Source organism: Meriones unguiculatus, chromosome 17, assembly GCF_030254825.1.
Source record: "Meriones unguiculatus strain TT.TT164.6M chromosome 17, Bangor_MerUng_6.1, whole genome shotgun sequence".
NCBI lineage: Eukaryota > Metazoa > Chordata > Mammalia > Rodentia > Muridae > Meriones > Meriones unguiculatus.
The window spans coordinates 39,680,830-39,696,999 of NC_083364.1; the positions used below are offsets into that span (position 1 = coordinate 39,680,830).

The window sequence follows — 16,170 nt, forward strand, 5'->3', positions numbered from 1 at the left end:
CAAGACTCTTCTTCAGATCATATGGCAACATAATGTGCTGCTTTTTTCTTTCTTTGTGAAGTGACGGGAAGAAAAAGGATGAGTGAGTCAGTGGAGAGAAATGAAGACATAACAGTACATTCACAGAAGTCTGTGAAGGATGGGTGAAGAGCAAATGCTCGCAAGTTCTGAGAATTCCACTTTTTTTTTTTTTAATGTACCGATATTTCCATCTTGTGGTCTCTGAGGGTATTTCCATGGCAGGAGTCTAGAGCTGAGATGTATGCATTGTAAGCATGAGTGGGAAGCACCTATCTGCATACATTCTTAGGGGCTGTAGACTTTAGCCAGGGACAAGAGGCCACAAAGGTAGGGCTTTCCATCAACCAAAGACACTTAGGCTTGGCGGGAAGCCAGCCAAACCAAGGGAGAAAAATGGACAGAATGGAAGCACATGGGAATCTGATGGAAAAGATTTCCAAGGAAAAACTGAATCTTGACAAAAGGGAAAAGTTCCTGGTGGACAGTGCTTGGAAAAAAACAAAGCAAAACAAAACATGGTGCTCCTTGGGTGTACCTTTCGGGGCACTTAGGTCTTCCTTTCGTGGGGACGTAAACTGGAAGAGATGAAAGACAAAGATGCTATGCCAACAGCGAATGAGAAAGAAGTTTGCTGCACCAAAAGCCAATAAGCGATTTGAAGGGCGGTGCTGGGCAAGTGGCTTAAAAGAAAAGAGTTGAGAGGTTGCAAGCTGATTCTTGGGTTAGACTGCATATAGGTGGTAGGCTTCTACCTAGGCCTGCGTGCTCACGTCATTACTGGTTCATCTCCTGATAGTGAGAGACATGGCCAAGAACTTAGAGAGTCTGGGGGCTGCTGGGGTTCAGCGGAGACTGTAGTAATCACAGAAGACATGTTAGCTAGTGCCAGGTGCCACGGATGCTCTGTACTCAGTGTCCACTTCCCGTTCCCCACCCTCTCCTCCTTCTTAGTCTTTTTGAACTTGAAGCTACTGCAAAGGCAGTAAACAGAGACACTGGGGAATGAGGAACAGAAAGGGAGAGATGGAATCATCTGTGGTGGGAACACACTGGGCTTTGCAGCAAGAATAGCCACAAACTCCCCCCCACCACCTTGTGCAGGTCAGTTTGGTTTGGATTTTCTATTATATTACTAATAAGCTTGAATCATAACTACAGTCCCTCCACTGACTCAAGTTTGGCCTCTGCCACCTTACTTCCTTGCCTGGGAGAGGAGTTACTGGAGAGCCAACTTTCTCACTGGAAACTTCTTTCCCTTAAAGCCTTACCCTGCTCCTGTAGCGTTTTCAAGAGCCAAGGTCGTCCTTTCACGGGCCATAGATGTGAAGAGATGAAATGCAATGATATTTACCACCGAGATAGTGTCCCTTAATTCATCTTCCTTAAAATTCTGCCACGCAAGCCTGACTCCTGAAGTCGTCACCGTAGCTTAACCATTGGTAGTGGTTCAATGTGAAGACGGAGGTTTGGGTATCCCACAGAGATTAGAAACTTCAGTTGGCAGTGACGTTTGGGTGAGATTTTTCCACTTCAGGGAGGGCTAGAACCTGTGATCTCTGGCTCGTTTTATGATTCTAGACAGCTACTCCTTAGAACTGCATGTGAAGTGTTACATTAACACACATGAGTCATGTGCTCTCTGTTTCTTAGTATCTTCCCTGAAAGGTGTGTGGTGGTTGGGATCTGTATGTGAGGCTGTTTTACTTATCATTCTTTGTCAGCTATTTGATTATGAGCATATTACGATACCACTATGATAAGAGCTGAGGAGATGGCTCAACCAGTAAAATGCTTGTGTGATGACCTGGGTTCTGATTTCTAGCGCATACATGAAAGGCCAGACACAATGGCACATCTCTAGAGCCATAGCATGGAGGGAAGGAGGAAGAGGCAGACACAGGAAGCTCACTGACCGTCAATGAGCCCCAGGCTTAGGGAGAGACCTTGCCTCAAAAAATTAGGTAGAGATCTATTAAAGAAGACACCCAGCTATTGACCTCTGACCTCTGCATGCATGTGACACATGTGCCCACACCCACACATGAACACACATCATCCCCCCCCCCCGCACAGACTATTACTGTGATAACCACACATTTGTTCCTAGCTTGCAAGTTTACAACTCGTTTTCGTATCTCATTTTGTTTTTAAGAGAAACGTGGGTGGACAGCGGGTTAGACGCAAGGCCCATGTCACAGGGGAGGAGGCGGTCACTTGGAGAGTTTTGCCTTGCCTAAGTTCACAGCTTCAACGCAGGTGCTGACCCTGAGCCGTCTGACTCAGGCTCAAGGGCTACCCCACTCCATTCTTATGCCGTCTCTCTGATACATTTTGGAACCGAGAAAACATACAGTGTCAGACAGAGTCCAACTGAGAAAACCGGAGTTCACAGTGAAGAAATGAGCAGCTGTGTAGGATGTGACCCAGACTCGATTGTTTCCTTCAGAAGTTCATGAGAGGACAACCGTTGTGATGTCACTTCTCTGTGTAACTCAAAACCCCAAGACAACTAAATGACTAACCCATGGAACCCCGGCAAGACCGTCGCCTAGGTCCTGACGGTTCCGTAGTTAGGGCTACTGTTTCCCTTTGAAACACTCACCTTTTCAGGTCTGCCGTGCCTTTCCTATGTTGGTGTCCCAGGCATGTGCTCAGCTGGCCAGCTGGCCAGCCCAGCCCAGGCTGAGTGGCAAGCATGGTGTCGGAAGACAGCACTGCTTGTTTCCGACTTGTTGATAATACAGAAGGCAATGGGCATTAGACACCGGCCGGTTATTCGAAAGGAAAAGCATCTTTAACTTGGGTGTTTTTCAAACCACTCTAGGTCGGTTCCCAGACACTTGAGAACTTTCAGGAGCACTGCCTCAGGTGCTCTGGACATCTGCCTAATGGACACCTGAGCTGTAGCTTTCCAGAGACAGTTCATTGAACACCATCAGTTTTGCAGGAGTCAGTTTCTCATATGTTTGAAAAGGTTTCATGGATCCAAGGCCCTACTTGGTGCTCATTTTGATATTCCAATTTCTATGGTGACTTTGATGACTCACCTTCCCTGTCTTTAGATTTAGAATCACCTAGGAGATGGAGACATGCCCCTGAGTATGACCACAGATGTGCCTTCAGACAGGACTAGCTGAGGAGGAAAGACTCACTCTGATGCGGGGACCAGCCCCCTTGCCCGAGGGCCTGGATAGAATGGGAGGAGGGGAAGAAGACGGTAAGTTGGTTCTTGTCTCTGTTTCCTGGTTTGCCAGGAAGTGGCCAGGAAGTGGACACTTCTTTTATGCCACATGCTATTATAACTCTCATGTCCTTCCCAAGCCCATGGGACCAAATGTCCCATAGAGAGAGCCAACCCCTGGAAACCATGAGCCCAAATACATCCTCCTTTCATTTGCTCTCTTGGGCGGGTACTTCCGGTCACCGTGCCCTGAAAGCGAATAACGCCGGGTCCCCCTGATTCAGCTTTATCGCACAGAGGACTGCTAGCTAAGTGAGAGACTTACCTGCCAGGCCTCAACCTTCTTGATGTCTGCACAGGACCCGTTGGTGAAAAGCCCTCTTCCCGGTAAGCAGGTGTAAATTTCCTGCAGGGCGTGGGCGATGGAGTAGACGGCTAAGTACACGTTGTAGGAGATCCGCAGGTGTTCGTAATCCATGTAGGGGGTCTCCACACTGCTAAGGTTCTCCTCCCCCGTGCAGAGGGGTCGGAAGGCCGTGGAGCTGTTGCTTAGCCTGTTGCCAGCTTCCTCGCGATCCCTCACGAAGCTGTCCACAGGTAAAGGCCCTTTAGTGCCCTCCTGCAGGTGGCAATTGAACGTTTCTTCCCAAAACTCTTTGGCAAAGCCATTGTGGGCAGACTTCCTGGGATGGACCTTCTGCAGGAATTCTCGGAAGCCGGGAATCTGCCCAGCCTTCAGGCCGAACCCAATGGTGCCCCCGACCACATGGAAGTACTCCGGCATAGCAATCAGAGAGGAGCTGGCCCAGGCCTCGCTGGCCAGCCAGATGCGGCCTGTGATGTTGCGACGCACGATCTCCTTGATGAGGGGCTCTAGGTCTGGGCCGCTGGAGAACACGACAATGACCTTGACCGTGGAGTTCTGGATCACTTCCACCACCTGCTGGATCTCCTTCTCCCCGGAGTACTGGGAGATGAGCTCGCTGAAGTCAATGCAGATGTCTCTCTCCTCGGCCTCCTCCCGGAACTTCTCAATGCCCGGCCGGCCGTAGTCATCATCCGCTGCAATGGTGCCCACCCAGTTCCAACGGAAGTACTCGATGATGTCAGCCATGGCTGTGGCCTGGTGCTCGTCGTTGGGGATGGTGCGGAGGAAGGATTTGAACTGGTTCTTATTGCTGAGGAGCCTGCTGGACGAGGCATAACTCACCTGGGAAGAACCGAGAACTCGGGGTGAGCGCGAGTGACGTGACAGCTGAGTCTCAAGCCTTAACCTCAGGTCACCTATCAAACGGGTTCCATGTGGGCCGGATGGAACGGTGGGAAAAATCAGGCAGTTCCTCCCCAAGGGGAGCCCCCAAGCACCTGTTAGTTTATTGGGGGGACTTCCTAGTTCTAAGTGAGCGGTTCTTCGTGATGATTCCTTCAAAACTGGGTCTAGCAGCAGCCCTGACTCTTCCCTGGGGGGAACGCCAGTTTCCAGTGGTTAGAAACCGTAGATTCTTCACAGGACCTCCCCACCCCCACCCGAGGAATCCTTCCTCCTACTCTGCTCATTTTTCCCCCATTCCCATTTCCCAGCATTCCTCTTCTACTTTCCCCCTGCTCTTTAGATAAAATTAACACCACTTACAGTAATCCCCAAGAGCTCAGTTAAGTCAGTCAAGCTCAGTGTGTGAGCTCAGTGGTCCTGCCCTTCAGTAACAATAACGAACACTGTTAACTATCCTCAGAAAGACACCTTTTCTTCTCCTGGCTTCTCAGTGGTTCGGCTAGCATCCAAAGCCCCTTTCTTTGCTCAGATGCAGGAGAGGACTAAGACTACTTGTCCAGCCTCTGACGTGAGCCTCAAAAATACAGAGGCTGAAAAAGAGGCCCGGAGAAGGAGCGCTGTTGAAAGGTCCCCCACTCTGAGCTGTAGGCAGTGCTACATTTGCTCATGGGTGTCCATCAAGGAAAGGAATTCTTTGATGTTCAGAGATTACTGTCTGCAAAGAGCCCAGATAGCATTAGGCCAGACAGAGTTCTGCAACGTTTTTAAAAGTATCATGGCACAGAAGACGGGCAATGGAAGAGCTGACGAACCCTAGCGGTAATGTTCAGGCTCTCCTCTCCCCAGGCCCTACTTGATGCCTAAAAGTTGCAGAGAATCACCCCTGTTTGGGCCCCAGAAGCACCCCTAGGACTCATCACAGCTCACCAGCTAGGGAGTCCCAAGTTATTAGAGCATTTCTTCTGATGAACAGAACAGCTTTCCATTTAGTAGAGTCCTTCTGGGAAGTGAAGCAACACTTAGCAGCCTTGTTCTCTAGTTTCCTAATGGACCCCTCAACTTTTTCAGAGGGTATTCCTGAACTTCTTCAGAAAATAAGCCAAAGAAATCTACAGGAATGCTTGTCCTATAGTTCTTATTAGTGGAAACAATCAACTCTGCTTTAGCAATGTTTTAAAATAAACACTTCCAACAGGCTTTTTTCTTCTTTCATCAATTAAGAGTCTTTACACAAAAACATCAAAGATACTGGCCTATGAAAGACTCAACCCTGTCTGCCAAAGGCAAGCACAACTTTTCGGACAAGCGCTTTGATCTTAGAAGCTATAATATGAGACTGACAACTTGTTTGTCAGAGTAATCCCCTCCCATTCCCACAGGACGTCGTGATCTAGGTGATTAGATGAAACGAGTTGTGTATGTGTTATTAATTCTCGAGAGCCTGTTTGGAGGTTCTAGTAGGGGAAGATAGCTATTCAGATACCCTCAACTGACTGGCCTTCCTCTATTCAGGGAAGGGCCTCCTTGACCACGTGACCAGCTTCAGGAAGAATGTACGTGGAATGGTGGGAGACATCACAGCCGGATCACCTTCCCATCCGTGTTACTACTTTCTGAAAGTTTTGCTTGTAGATTAAAAAAAAAAAAATCTGGCTTTAGTTCAGAGCCAGGAACTTACCCTAACATCTACCCATTATTGCTCATTTCCTTTGGGAAAAACAAAACAAAACACAGACCAAAAATATTTACAAAAGGACATAAAACCCAAACTATTTCTCATGGGCATATTCTCTTAACATGTTTCATATAATATTTGACCTGTTTTCAAATGACAACCTGTAGAGCCAAGCAAATGTCACTCAGTGTCCTCCAGGAAAAAAAAAAGCCTTTAAAACCGCATCAAACTTTTCTTGACAGAGGGGACAACTACGTGGGTCATTCAGACAGCTGTTCTTCTGGCTGGTCTTTTCGTCACATCTACACAGTGGCATGACTGCCATGGTAACAGGGATGGACGTGTGGCTTCCTAACCCTGCAGCACAGCACACGGGGGGAGGGATCGCAGTCCTAGTCTATCAGAGCATGAGCTCTTCCGTGTGGGCCCAGACAGAGGGATTGTTTCATCTTCCTGAGTCATTCTAACTTGAGGCCACAACAAAGGACTCCTGCTGAAGATGAGTATGTTAGTTTGACTCATCATCAATCATCATCGCTTTTCAGACTGTCTCTCTGGGCGGTCAGTGTTGCTGGGGATATTTAAATCTGGCGTGCTGTGCAGCGTTATTTTAAATGCACCGTGAATGTGGTACGTTGAGACAAGAGTATCACTCAGTGGGTAGCCCTGGAACTCACCATATAGAGCAGGCTGGTCTCACGACTCACAGAGACCGCCCTGCTGGGGCTGAAGGTGTGGGTGTCAGCACACCCAGCCAGCTGCAGTCTTCTTACCACTGTCATCACACATACTCCTGTCTTCCCTTCTAGCCCTGCAGAAGTGGCACTCTCCCTTCGCGTTCTTTCTTTACCTGACACCATTCCCATCTTCTGCCACTCGGCCATGGCTGACAATTAACCTTCGTGCTGCATCACAATGCTGCCCAGACTTCCAGATTTAAACACGCCCAGCACACCGACTAATGCGGACTGGGTCAGAGCATTTTGGTACAAAAAGGACAGAAGTAGGACAAGAATGCTTCCACTGTTGCAAGCATTAGTCTCTGTCTGCCAAGAAGCAGACCCCTTGTGACAAGAGAAATGGAAGTTTATTCATATGGATTTTGAAGTATTAAATTTTAAATATTAAACACTGAAAAAAATTGGAGTCTGACCTCTTAATTTAATTTACGATTGAAAGCCGTATCATAACCAAGCTGATTCTATTTTCTTATGAATGGACATTTAAGCTTCTTGTAGTTTTTCACTCTGACAAAGTGATCTGTAGTTATTGATTCAAAGACAAGTTGGCTTGATAGTCATAGTGCTAAAGGGGAAAATTAGGTTATAAAATGGCATTTAGAGTTTGTTGTTTGGCATGAAGGAAGAGGAATACAATTTTGGATCGATGCTTATAGAACATTTTGATGAATGACTGGGTATTTGAAAACCCACCTACCTCCTGCCTAGGCTGAGTTCCTGTAGGGTGGAGACAGTTTGTTCATACACACTCGGTAAATATTTGTTGGAGGGAATTAGAGTATGGTCCATTTCGAAGTGTGTGAGACATTGATTTAGCTCCTGCATTACAAGAAAGCGTGCTTTATTTCCCCCTGGGTGAAGGCTGACAATAGGAAGAAGGAACTTTGAGGGAAAAGAATTAGGGGCAGATATTTTTGATTTGAATGGTGAGACTCACCACGTAGGATCTTAGTCCTTTTTCTTTTTTTTTTTGGTAAAAATAGAATGCTTTAAAATAGTTAAAATCCTTTAAAATAGTTAGTAAAGGAGTGAAATGGGAAGTAACAGTGAGAAAAAAAAATCTAGTTGTGACATGTGAGTTATATTTAAAAGAATATTGGAAGAGCAGCGAAGGTCTCATTGACATAAAGTCCTCAGAGAGCCCAAGTGCTCCTGATACAGTGTCTTTGTGCCTAAAGAAAGCCACAGAGGGCGTGGACAGCATGCAACTCTCCAAGCCTGCTTCTCCTGCGCCACGCCTCTCGTGGCTGGCTGAGGAGGTGCCAGCTGGGCCGGAGAGATGGCTCAGTGGTCAAGTGGTTGAACTTCTCTTCCAGAGAACCCGAGTTTCATCTCCAGGACCCTAGCTGGTAACCAATGGTAACTCTGGCTCCAGGAGATCTTTCTGACCCTCTGGTGTCTGAAGGCACCTGCGCTTGCGCACACACCTATAGTTAAAACGAATGAAAACAAGCCTCAGAGAGGGAGGTATCGGTACCTGGGGGATGTAGAAGAGCCCCAGCAGGTTAGCTACCGCCGTGGAGACTCCCGAGCCGGTTGCGCCCACCACTGCGATCGTGGAAGGGATGTGCTCTGAGCAGTTGCAGAACTCATCCAGGTTCAAAGAATCGATTTTGTTCTGGGCAACAAAACTCAAGGTGGCCTCCAAGGCCTTGGAGACCGTGTTACAGGTGTCGAATATCCTGTATCCCAGCGTCAAGTTGGGAAGAAGGGCGGGGCTGCTGTTTATCTCCTCTATGGCGAAAATCATGGCTTGTAACCACCGGAATCCACGGAAATTGTACCTGGGAGAGAGACAGGAAAGCGGTGGGATCCTGGTCAGTTGTTAGAGTAAGAGCCATCAGAGTTGGGCTTGAATGTAGGCTCCATCGACCTTCGGGTGTGTGATGTACCCCTTGGAGGGTCAAGGTCCTCTGTGTGAAAACAGGAACACCACTTTCCTTCTAGGCTGGCTTTAAAGGTGTCATGAGATGGCACAGCGCATCCCTTATGAATTAGGGGACAATAGTAACAAAGGGCTATTATTGGCGTTTAGCTGAATAATTTATAGCTGCTTCCTGCATAAAACTTGCAGAGGCTGGTGTGAAGCCATGGCTGGGTGTGGTGGTGCTGGTGAATAGGCAGGCTGGAGCTGGAAGGTTGTGAGTCTGAGGCCAGTCCTGGGCAACATAGAAAGTCCTTGCCTAAAACAAGCAAACAAATAAACAACCCAGCGACTGGAACGGGAGCCCTCGCTGACTCTGAGGCCTGCCTTTGGATCTATTCCCCTAACGGGGCTGCCTTGTTTGGACTTAGTGTGGGAGGCTGTGCCTAGTCCATTGGACTTTATGTGCCAGGGTGGGTTGGTCCCCATGGAAGGTTAGTACCCGTGGGGGACCTCCCTTTCTCTGAAGAGAAGGGGAAGTCTGAATGGGGGGAATGGTGTGTGAGGGGGGAGGAGAGGAGGGAGGGGGCCTTTGATCAGGCTGTAAAATTAATTAATTATGGAGAAAACAAAAGATTAGAATGAGGGGCCAGGCATTGTGGGACAGGCCTTAAATCTCTCAGCACTCATGAGGCTGTGACTTTGAAGCCAGCCTGGTGTGCATAGCAAGTCCCAGGACAGCCAGGGCTACACAGTAAGACATTATCTCAAAAAAGAAAAAAAAAAGGCACCAGGGGAATGTAAATAGATTAGGATATTAATACACAGAGCCTAATAATAACCTCAAGTTTGCAGATTTGTCACAAATTTAGACTGTGACATTCCTGGAGGTTAAAGCAGAAAGTGAAATGAACCTTTTGTAGATAAACATCAGGTAATTGAAGAACCATGTATAGATGCTGGTAGGAGATGCCTTAAAAATTGTGTGCTTTGGGCAGCGGTCTGTATTTAGAAACTGCTTGCTCCAATCTTAGTGGCTACCCTGCATCTTTTAACTTTAAATTCCTTTGTTAAAGACGAACAACAACAAAAACAGCCAAACAGCTGATATTCGTGGTTCAGTAGAGCATATAGGTCAAAAGAAATTGCTTACAAAAGTTTGTGAGCTGAAGTGAACTTCCATCCATCCATCCATGTTTAATTACCTAATTGATGAATGGATAGATTAATTTTGCAGGGTTGAGGATAGAACACAAGTGCATTCTGGGAAGGGCCGCACCGCTAGGCTAAATCCCCAGCTCTGGTCATTGATTTACTTTTATATTTTTGTCTGTGGTTTTGAGACAAGGTCCTGCTACTGGGACAGGCTCTTGGTATGTAACCTGGAACTCTCAGTCCCCCTGCTTCAGTGATGCAAACGCAGTGTGTGCCGCCCGGATCAGCTCAGCTCTTTCTCAGCCTTGCGCTGGGCGACACCACTGCGGATGCTGTCGCTTCCATAACGACCATCTTCTGGCTACCGGATTCCTGGCCCTTGACAGGCCTGGTGTTTTCTATTCCGTATCCTTGGTGGTGTTGTGTATTTTGGAAAAAGAATTCTTTAGGGAAAGAAGAGGAGGGGCCCACAAGCCTCAGCGTGATAGATAACCAGGTGTTTTCAAAAAGAGAGGAAAGGTGTTTAAGGTTCCTTCCGGTCCCGTGCAGCTTTTCTCCGGAGATGGACAGAGCCACCGTTCAGCCTTCCCTTACCTGATGCACTCCACAGACTCTGGTCTTGACTTCAGGTCTTGATCTTTGGCTGCTACTCCAAAATGGATAGGAAAGAGACCCCCCAGGATAATGTCCCCCTTCTTTTGGGCTCGCTGGTCGGGCCCATAGGCAGACGAGTGCCAGGCGAGAGCCAAAAGGGCCAAAAAGCAGCTGTATGATGCCATGGCCCTGCCTTTTCCCCAGGAGGGCAGTCAAAAGTGTTAGCGGTTTGGGGGTCCGAGAACCACCCCCCTTCCCCCTTGGTGCAGTTCACGCCTTTTTGTGGGGACACATGTTTACAGAGCGGTTAATGGCAGGACAGGAGACAGGGCGTTCGTTTCTCCATTTTCGCCGCCTCCGTTGCAGAGGTGCAGGGTGGCTGGTCCTGGAGCCCCGAGAAGCGGCATCGTGTAGAGGCTGCCGGCGGATGCTTTCTAAAAGAAAAGAGACAAAGCGGAGTCAGCTAAACCTCCGTCCCGGCTTAGCACGATCACAGGGAAAGAAGGGCTCCGGGCGGGAGGCTGAGAAGCACAGGTTTCCAGATTGTAATGTAACCAGGCTTTTAAGAACAGTTCGTGTGAAACGCAGCATCTTAAAACGGTGGGTGGCAACACAGTGGGGTCATGCAATTGAATGCGGGATGCTGGAAGTTCAGACCAGGGCCAGCAATTCGGTTCTCTGAGTAAACGTGGTCGCTACACAAGCGGATGACCCGAGGATCAGAGTTCAACTCTTGACAGTGGAAAATGAGCTCTTAAACACCGATCTTAACATGTGCACATGGGCAAACATTATCAGAACCTCCCTACCCCATATAATTTAGAAAAGGAAGGAAGTGGCAGCAGCAAATATTTTCTGAAGAAGCATCGGCTAGAAATTAATTCCAAATCAAACACGTGATGTATCTGAGGCGCTCCTGGCAGCGCTGGCCCAGGCTGTATCATGTGACTTCACCACCACCGTGGTTCCGAGCACACGTGTACTTCGGCGCTAGCCTGCCATCACACTAGGCGACAAATCAATTCTTCTGGAAACACCTTAGCTTGGCTTCAAGGCAATCCGGTGTACGAACTGCTGTGTTTTATCGTGCAAGATTTCCCGCTCTTAAACAGCCACGATGGCTTAGTTACAGAAAACAGACATTTACTCTTTCTGGCTTGCCATTCCCTGGCATGTACTGAATCATTGCATCTTCAGATTATATTGGGCCAGAGGTTTGATTTTTTTTTTTTTAACATTGCCGTTTGAGTTGCTGACTTGAGTGTCTTACAAAAACAAAACAAAAACAAACAAACAAACAAACAAACAAACAAACAATGCAACGAGTTTTGGCTTGGGATTGAGGCAGATTTTCACCAATTTCTGAAATGGTCCTAAACAGAATTCTGTCATTTTGTCCTACATATTTATATGAAGTGGCATGTTCAGTGTTGATAACTATAAATCAAAAATCAGTGAACTCTCAAGAACACTGAAGATGAGGCACAATTTTCCAGCTGAGATTTAATTTTTCATGTAAAGATAAACAAGCACATCTATTTCGTCAGTAGGCAGATTTGCTGTTGTCTTTAATAAATGTTAAAATTATATGTATTCTAAATGTACTATAGTTTTTATTTTTAATACAGCGTCTCTCTCTAGGCCTGGCTGGCCTGGTGCTCTCTCTGTAGACCAGGCTGCCCTCGAACTCACAGAGATCTGCCTGCCCCTGCTTCCTAAGTGCTGGGATCAAAAGTGTGTGGCACCGTACCCTGCTCCCCATTAGCTGTAACTGTCAGCTTGACATAGCCTAGAGTGACCTGAGAGAAAAGTCTCCATTTAGAAACTGCCTATATAAGATTGTCCTGTGGGCATGTATGTGGGAGATTGTGTTGATTACTGATTGAAGCAGGAGGGACCAGCCCACTGTGAATGGCACAGTTTTTAGGCAGGTGGTCCCGGCTGTACAGGATAGCTAGCTAATTATGAGCAGGAAAGGGAACCAGTAAGCTGCAGCCCTTCCTGGTTCCTGCTCCAGGTTCCTGTCCAGCCCTCCCTCAGTGCAGGACTTTGATCTTCAAGTGTAAGACAAAATATAAGCCCTTGCTTCCTTTAAGCTTTTTCCTTCCTTCCTTCTGTTCTTTCGCCTTTCTTTTTTTTCAAGACAGGATCTTACTGTGTATCTTAGTGTGTCCTGAAACTCGCTCTGTAGCCCAGGCTGGCCTCAAACGCAGGGATCTGCCTGCCTCTGCCTCCTGAGTGCTTGGACTAAAGGCGAGCACCACCACCTCCTGGCTCTGTAAGTTGCTTTTGGTCAGAGGTGTCCCTTCCTTCCTTCCTTCCTTCCTTCCTTCCTTCCTTCCTTTCTTCCTTCCTTCCTTTCTTTTTTTTCTTTCTCTCTCTTTCTCTTTCTTTCTTTCTTTCTTTCTTTCTTTCTTTCTCTCTCTCTCTTTCTTGTCACAGTAACAGAATGAAACTAGAACACTAAATAATTGCTTTATGTACCTTCCTTTCTGATTTATGATCAGTAAAGATTTTATTTGTGTGACTATTTTATATGTCTACACACCTAAGGCCACATAATTTTTTTTTTTTTTCAGGAAAAAGTGGTGAAAAGCAAAAAGGTATAAGAGGCCCCGTGGTAAAGGATTCAGGTAAATTGTGAATGAGCCATTGGATCTGGGTCGTCTTTCTCCGGTCGTCTAATCAGCCTGATAAGAACTCTCTGCTGGGTTCATCCCACATCCCAGATCCCTCCTGTGTGGGTCAAATACTGATTGCTTTTTGATGTTGTCTCAATCTAGTCTTTTCTCAAGTTCAGGGCCAAGGACCATATAGTCAACTGGACATCTTCATCCGGATGATCCTCCCAAGCTGCTTCATCTTAGCAAGCCCTAAACTCCCCTCCTTCCAACATTTTCTTTTCCTTCATTGTTTTCTATTACAGGAAATTGTTTGCTGCTTACCAAGAAATAAGTCTAGAACTCACCCTTGCTTCCTGGCCCCACAATAATCACAATAATCACACTGGATCACTGCAGAGCCTTTTTTCTAATTCCCTCTGGAATTCATACAATTCTCTTCATTTTTCAGGGCACCTAGAGTCTATTTTTTTTTTTTTTTTTTTTTTTTACCTGAACTCATACACTTCTTTCCCATTGTGAGGGAATTTTTTATTGTTGTCTAGTTCGTTTAGTTTTCGAAGCAGGTCTTGCTGGATACTGGCCTAGAACTACCTACACAGCTCAGGCTGCCCGCGAATTTGCGATTGGCCGGCTTGAGTCAGCCTCAGGGTGTGTAGGAGTGTACCACCACACCCAGGTTTCACCTTCAGTTCGTCACTTTGCAGTGGGTCTTCGTGAGCTTTCACATTTAGCAGGGTTTGGAGCTCAGGCTTCCGAGTTAAACACGGCATTGACTAGATTTCTGCTGCTTCTCAGTGTGGGGCTCTGGGCAAGTTGCTTGACCTCTGTGAACTCCATAAAACAGTTCCCGGAGGAGCGATAGCACATTGTAAGCCTCTAGAAATGGTTAGCCTTGAGGAGTCTTTTTCTTTAAAGTGTTTGCCTTATAGAAGTTCACATAAGGCCGTGTTCAGACAGCTATAGGGTGTCCTCCAAGCAAATGCCATCCCTACACCCTGCTGCTTGCCTCGTCTCTTCTCGCCCCTCCTCCCACTAACCTCGTTCCTAGACAGTTTCACTTTGACTTCCGTGTCATCTGCCCATACATAACTTTCCATGTGCCTTAACGGAAATGTGCCTGTTGCATCCATTTTCCCACAGATGGCGTAACTTCGTTATTTCTCCTCTTTAAAAATTTTAATATCTTTTATTAATGAGTATGTGTATGTCTGTGTGAGGGTATGTGGTATGTGTCTGCGTGTGTGTGCACATGAATTGTATGCCCAAGGAGGCCAGAAAGGGACTTTGGATCCCCTGGAGCTGGGACAATAAGCAGTTGTGAGCTGCCCACTAGGGTGCTTGTGGCCAGACCCAGGTCCTCTGCAAGAGCAGGAAGCACCCCTAACTGCCGAGTCATCTCTCCAGCCCCCGACTTCATCCTCTTTGTGGCTGAAATGATTCCACGGTGCGTGTAAACCACATTTTTAAATCCACCCCTTTGCTGCCGGATACTGAGGTTGTCTGCCCACCCTAGCGCTGTGGACAGAGCTGCAGCGAGTGCTGATGTGCAGTTACGTGGGTGGTGTGATGACCTGGAGTCTTTGGGGTGAATACTCAGGAGTGGCATAGCCGAGCCATAGCGTAGAGTGGCTTTTCAGTTTAGTTGTTTGTTTGTTTGTTTTGAGGAACCTTTACTCTGATCTCCATAGTGGCAGTACCATTTCACAGTCCCGTCCCCTCTACAAAGGTTCCCACCTACACATTCTTGCCAATATTTGTTGCTATTTGTTTTCTGACTGGAGTGAGACTGGCTTTCAGCGTAGTTCTTCTTTGTCCTTCTCTGATGGCTAACGATGCTGAAAAATTATTATATGCTTATTGGCTTGTTTGTATTTTATCTTTTGAGGACTGTCAGTTCACTTCACTAGCCTATTTATTGATTGAGTTGTTTGGTTTTTAATATTTTGAGTTCTCTGTATATTTTAGATATTGAGGGTTTTTTTTGTTTTTGTTTTTTTTTTCAAAAAAGTATACATTGGAGAAAAGATGGCTTCTTCAACAAATCATGCTGTCAAAACTGGATAGTTTACACATAGAAGAATGAAACTAGATTAGTATTTTTTACTCTGTACAAAAATTGACTCCAAACAGATCAAAGACCTTAAGCTAAGACCTGATTGTTTCCGTATGGTTTGGAGTTTTGTCTTAATTGTTAATTATTTTGTTTCCTGAGGTCTGCTTGCTGTCTTTTATGAGCAGAGTATCACGTACTCCAAGTAATGCTGTGTAACCTTGCCTCCAAAATTATCCCCGATTGGCTAAATAAAAGGCCTACACACCTGGGCAGGGCAGAAATGAGAGGTGGAGCTAAGATTCGAGGGCTTGGAAGCCAGAAGGATCATGGAGGGGATCAGGTATGGAAGGAGAAGAAGGAAAGGGACCACCATGGGTTAGCACAGAGAGAAGCACATGACCTGGAGGAATTTACCTTGAGGAGGTGGTGGAGAGAAGCAGCCGAGATGAAAAGCAGGTGTAAGTTTTTATGGAATTATGGATAGGACGTAGCCCAGATAGGAATGATCAAAGCAAATAGCATGGGATGTGGGAGGTAACAGGGTAGATTAGGGGTTTGTCTCTGCCCAGCCACACGTGAAATAAGGCTTATTTAAAATTCTATCAGATGTCTGTGTCTTTTATTGCTATAGTAGTGGGTTAAGAATAACTGCCGTAATAATGATAGGCTTTTAATAATAAGCATTAATAGCCTTTTTATTTCCTACAACACCTGACATTCTAAAACAGATAGAGGGAAAGGTCCAAAAAAAACCACTGTTAAGGCACTGGCCAAAGACAAGAACTCTGTGACTTTCCCAGTCATTCAGGTTAACAGCACCAACAACAGAGTAATGGATTTCTGCACAGCAAAGGAAATGATGGAGTGAAGAGGCAGCCCAAGGGACGGGAGAAGACTTTGCTAGCTGCACCTCTGACTGGTCACTGCTGGCTGTGTACTGTACCCTCAGCCCCACCAAATACCTTCCATTCCCATGGCCCCAAGGGAGAC

At 46.6% G+C, this 16,170-nt stretch overlaps 1 protein-coding gene across 2 annotated transcripts in view; it reads right to left on the reverse strand.

Moving 5' to 3' along the window:
- Casr (calcium sensing receptor) overlaps positions 1–16,170 on the reverse strand; it is a 73,401-nt gene that overhangs the window by 19,384 nt on the left and 37,847 nt on the right. For both annotated transcript variants that reach the window (XM_060370337.1, XM_060370336.1), the window contains exons 2-4: positions 10,504–10,937; positions 8,368–8,674; positions 3,528–4,412 (exon numbers count right to left, since the gene is read on the reverse strand). In XM_060370337.1, coding sequence (XP_060226320.1) covers positions 3,528–4,412; positions 8,368–8,674; positions 10,504–10,688 — 1,377 coding nt within the window. In that variant the 5' untranslated portion in view covers positions 10,689–10,937. The remainder of the gene's footprint in view (positions 1–3,527; positions 4,413–8,367; positions 8,675–10,503; positions 10,938–16,170) is intronic.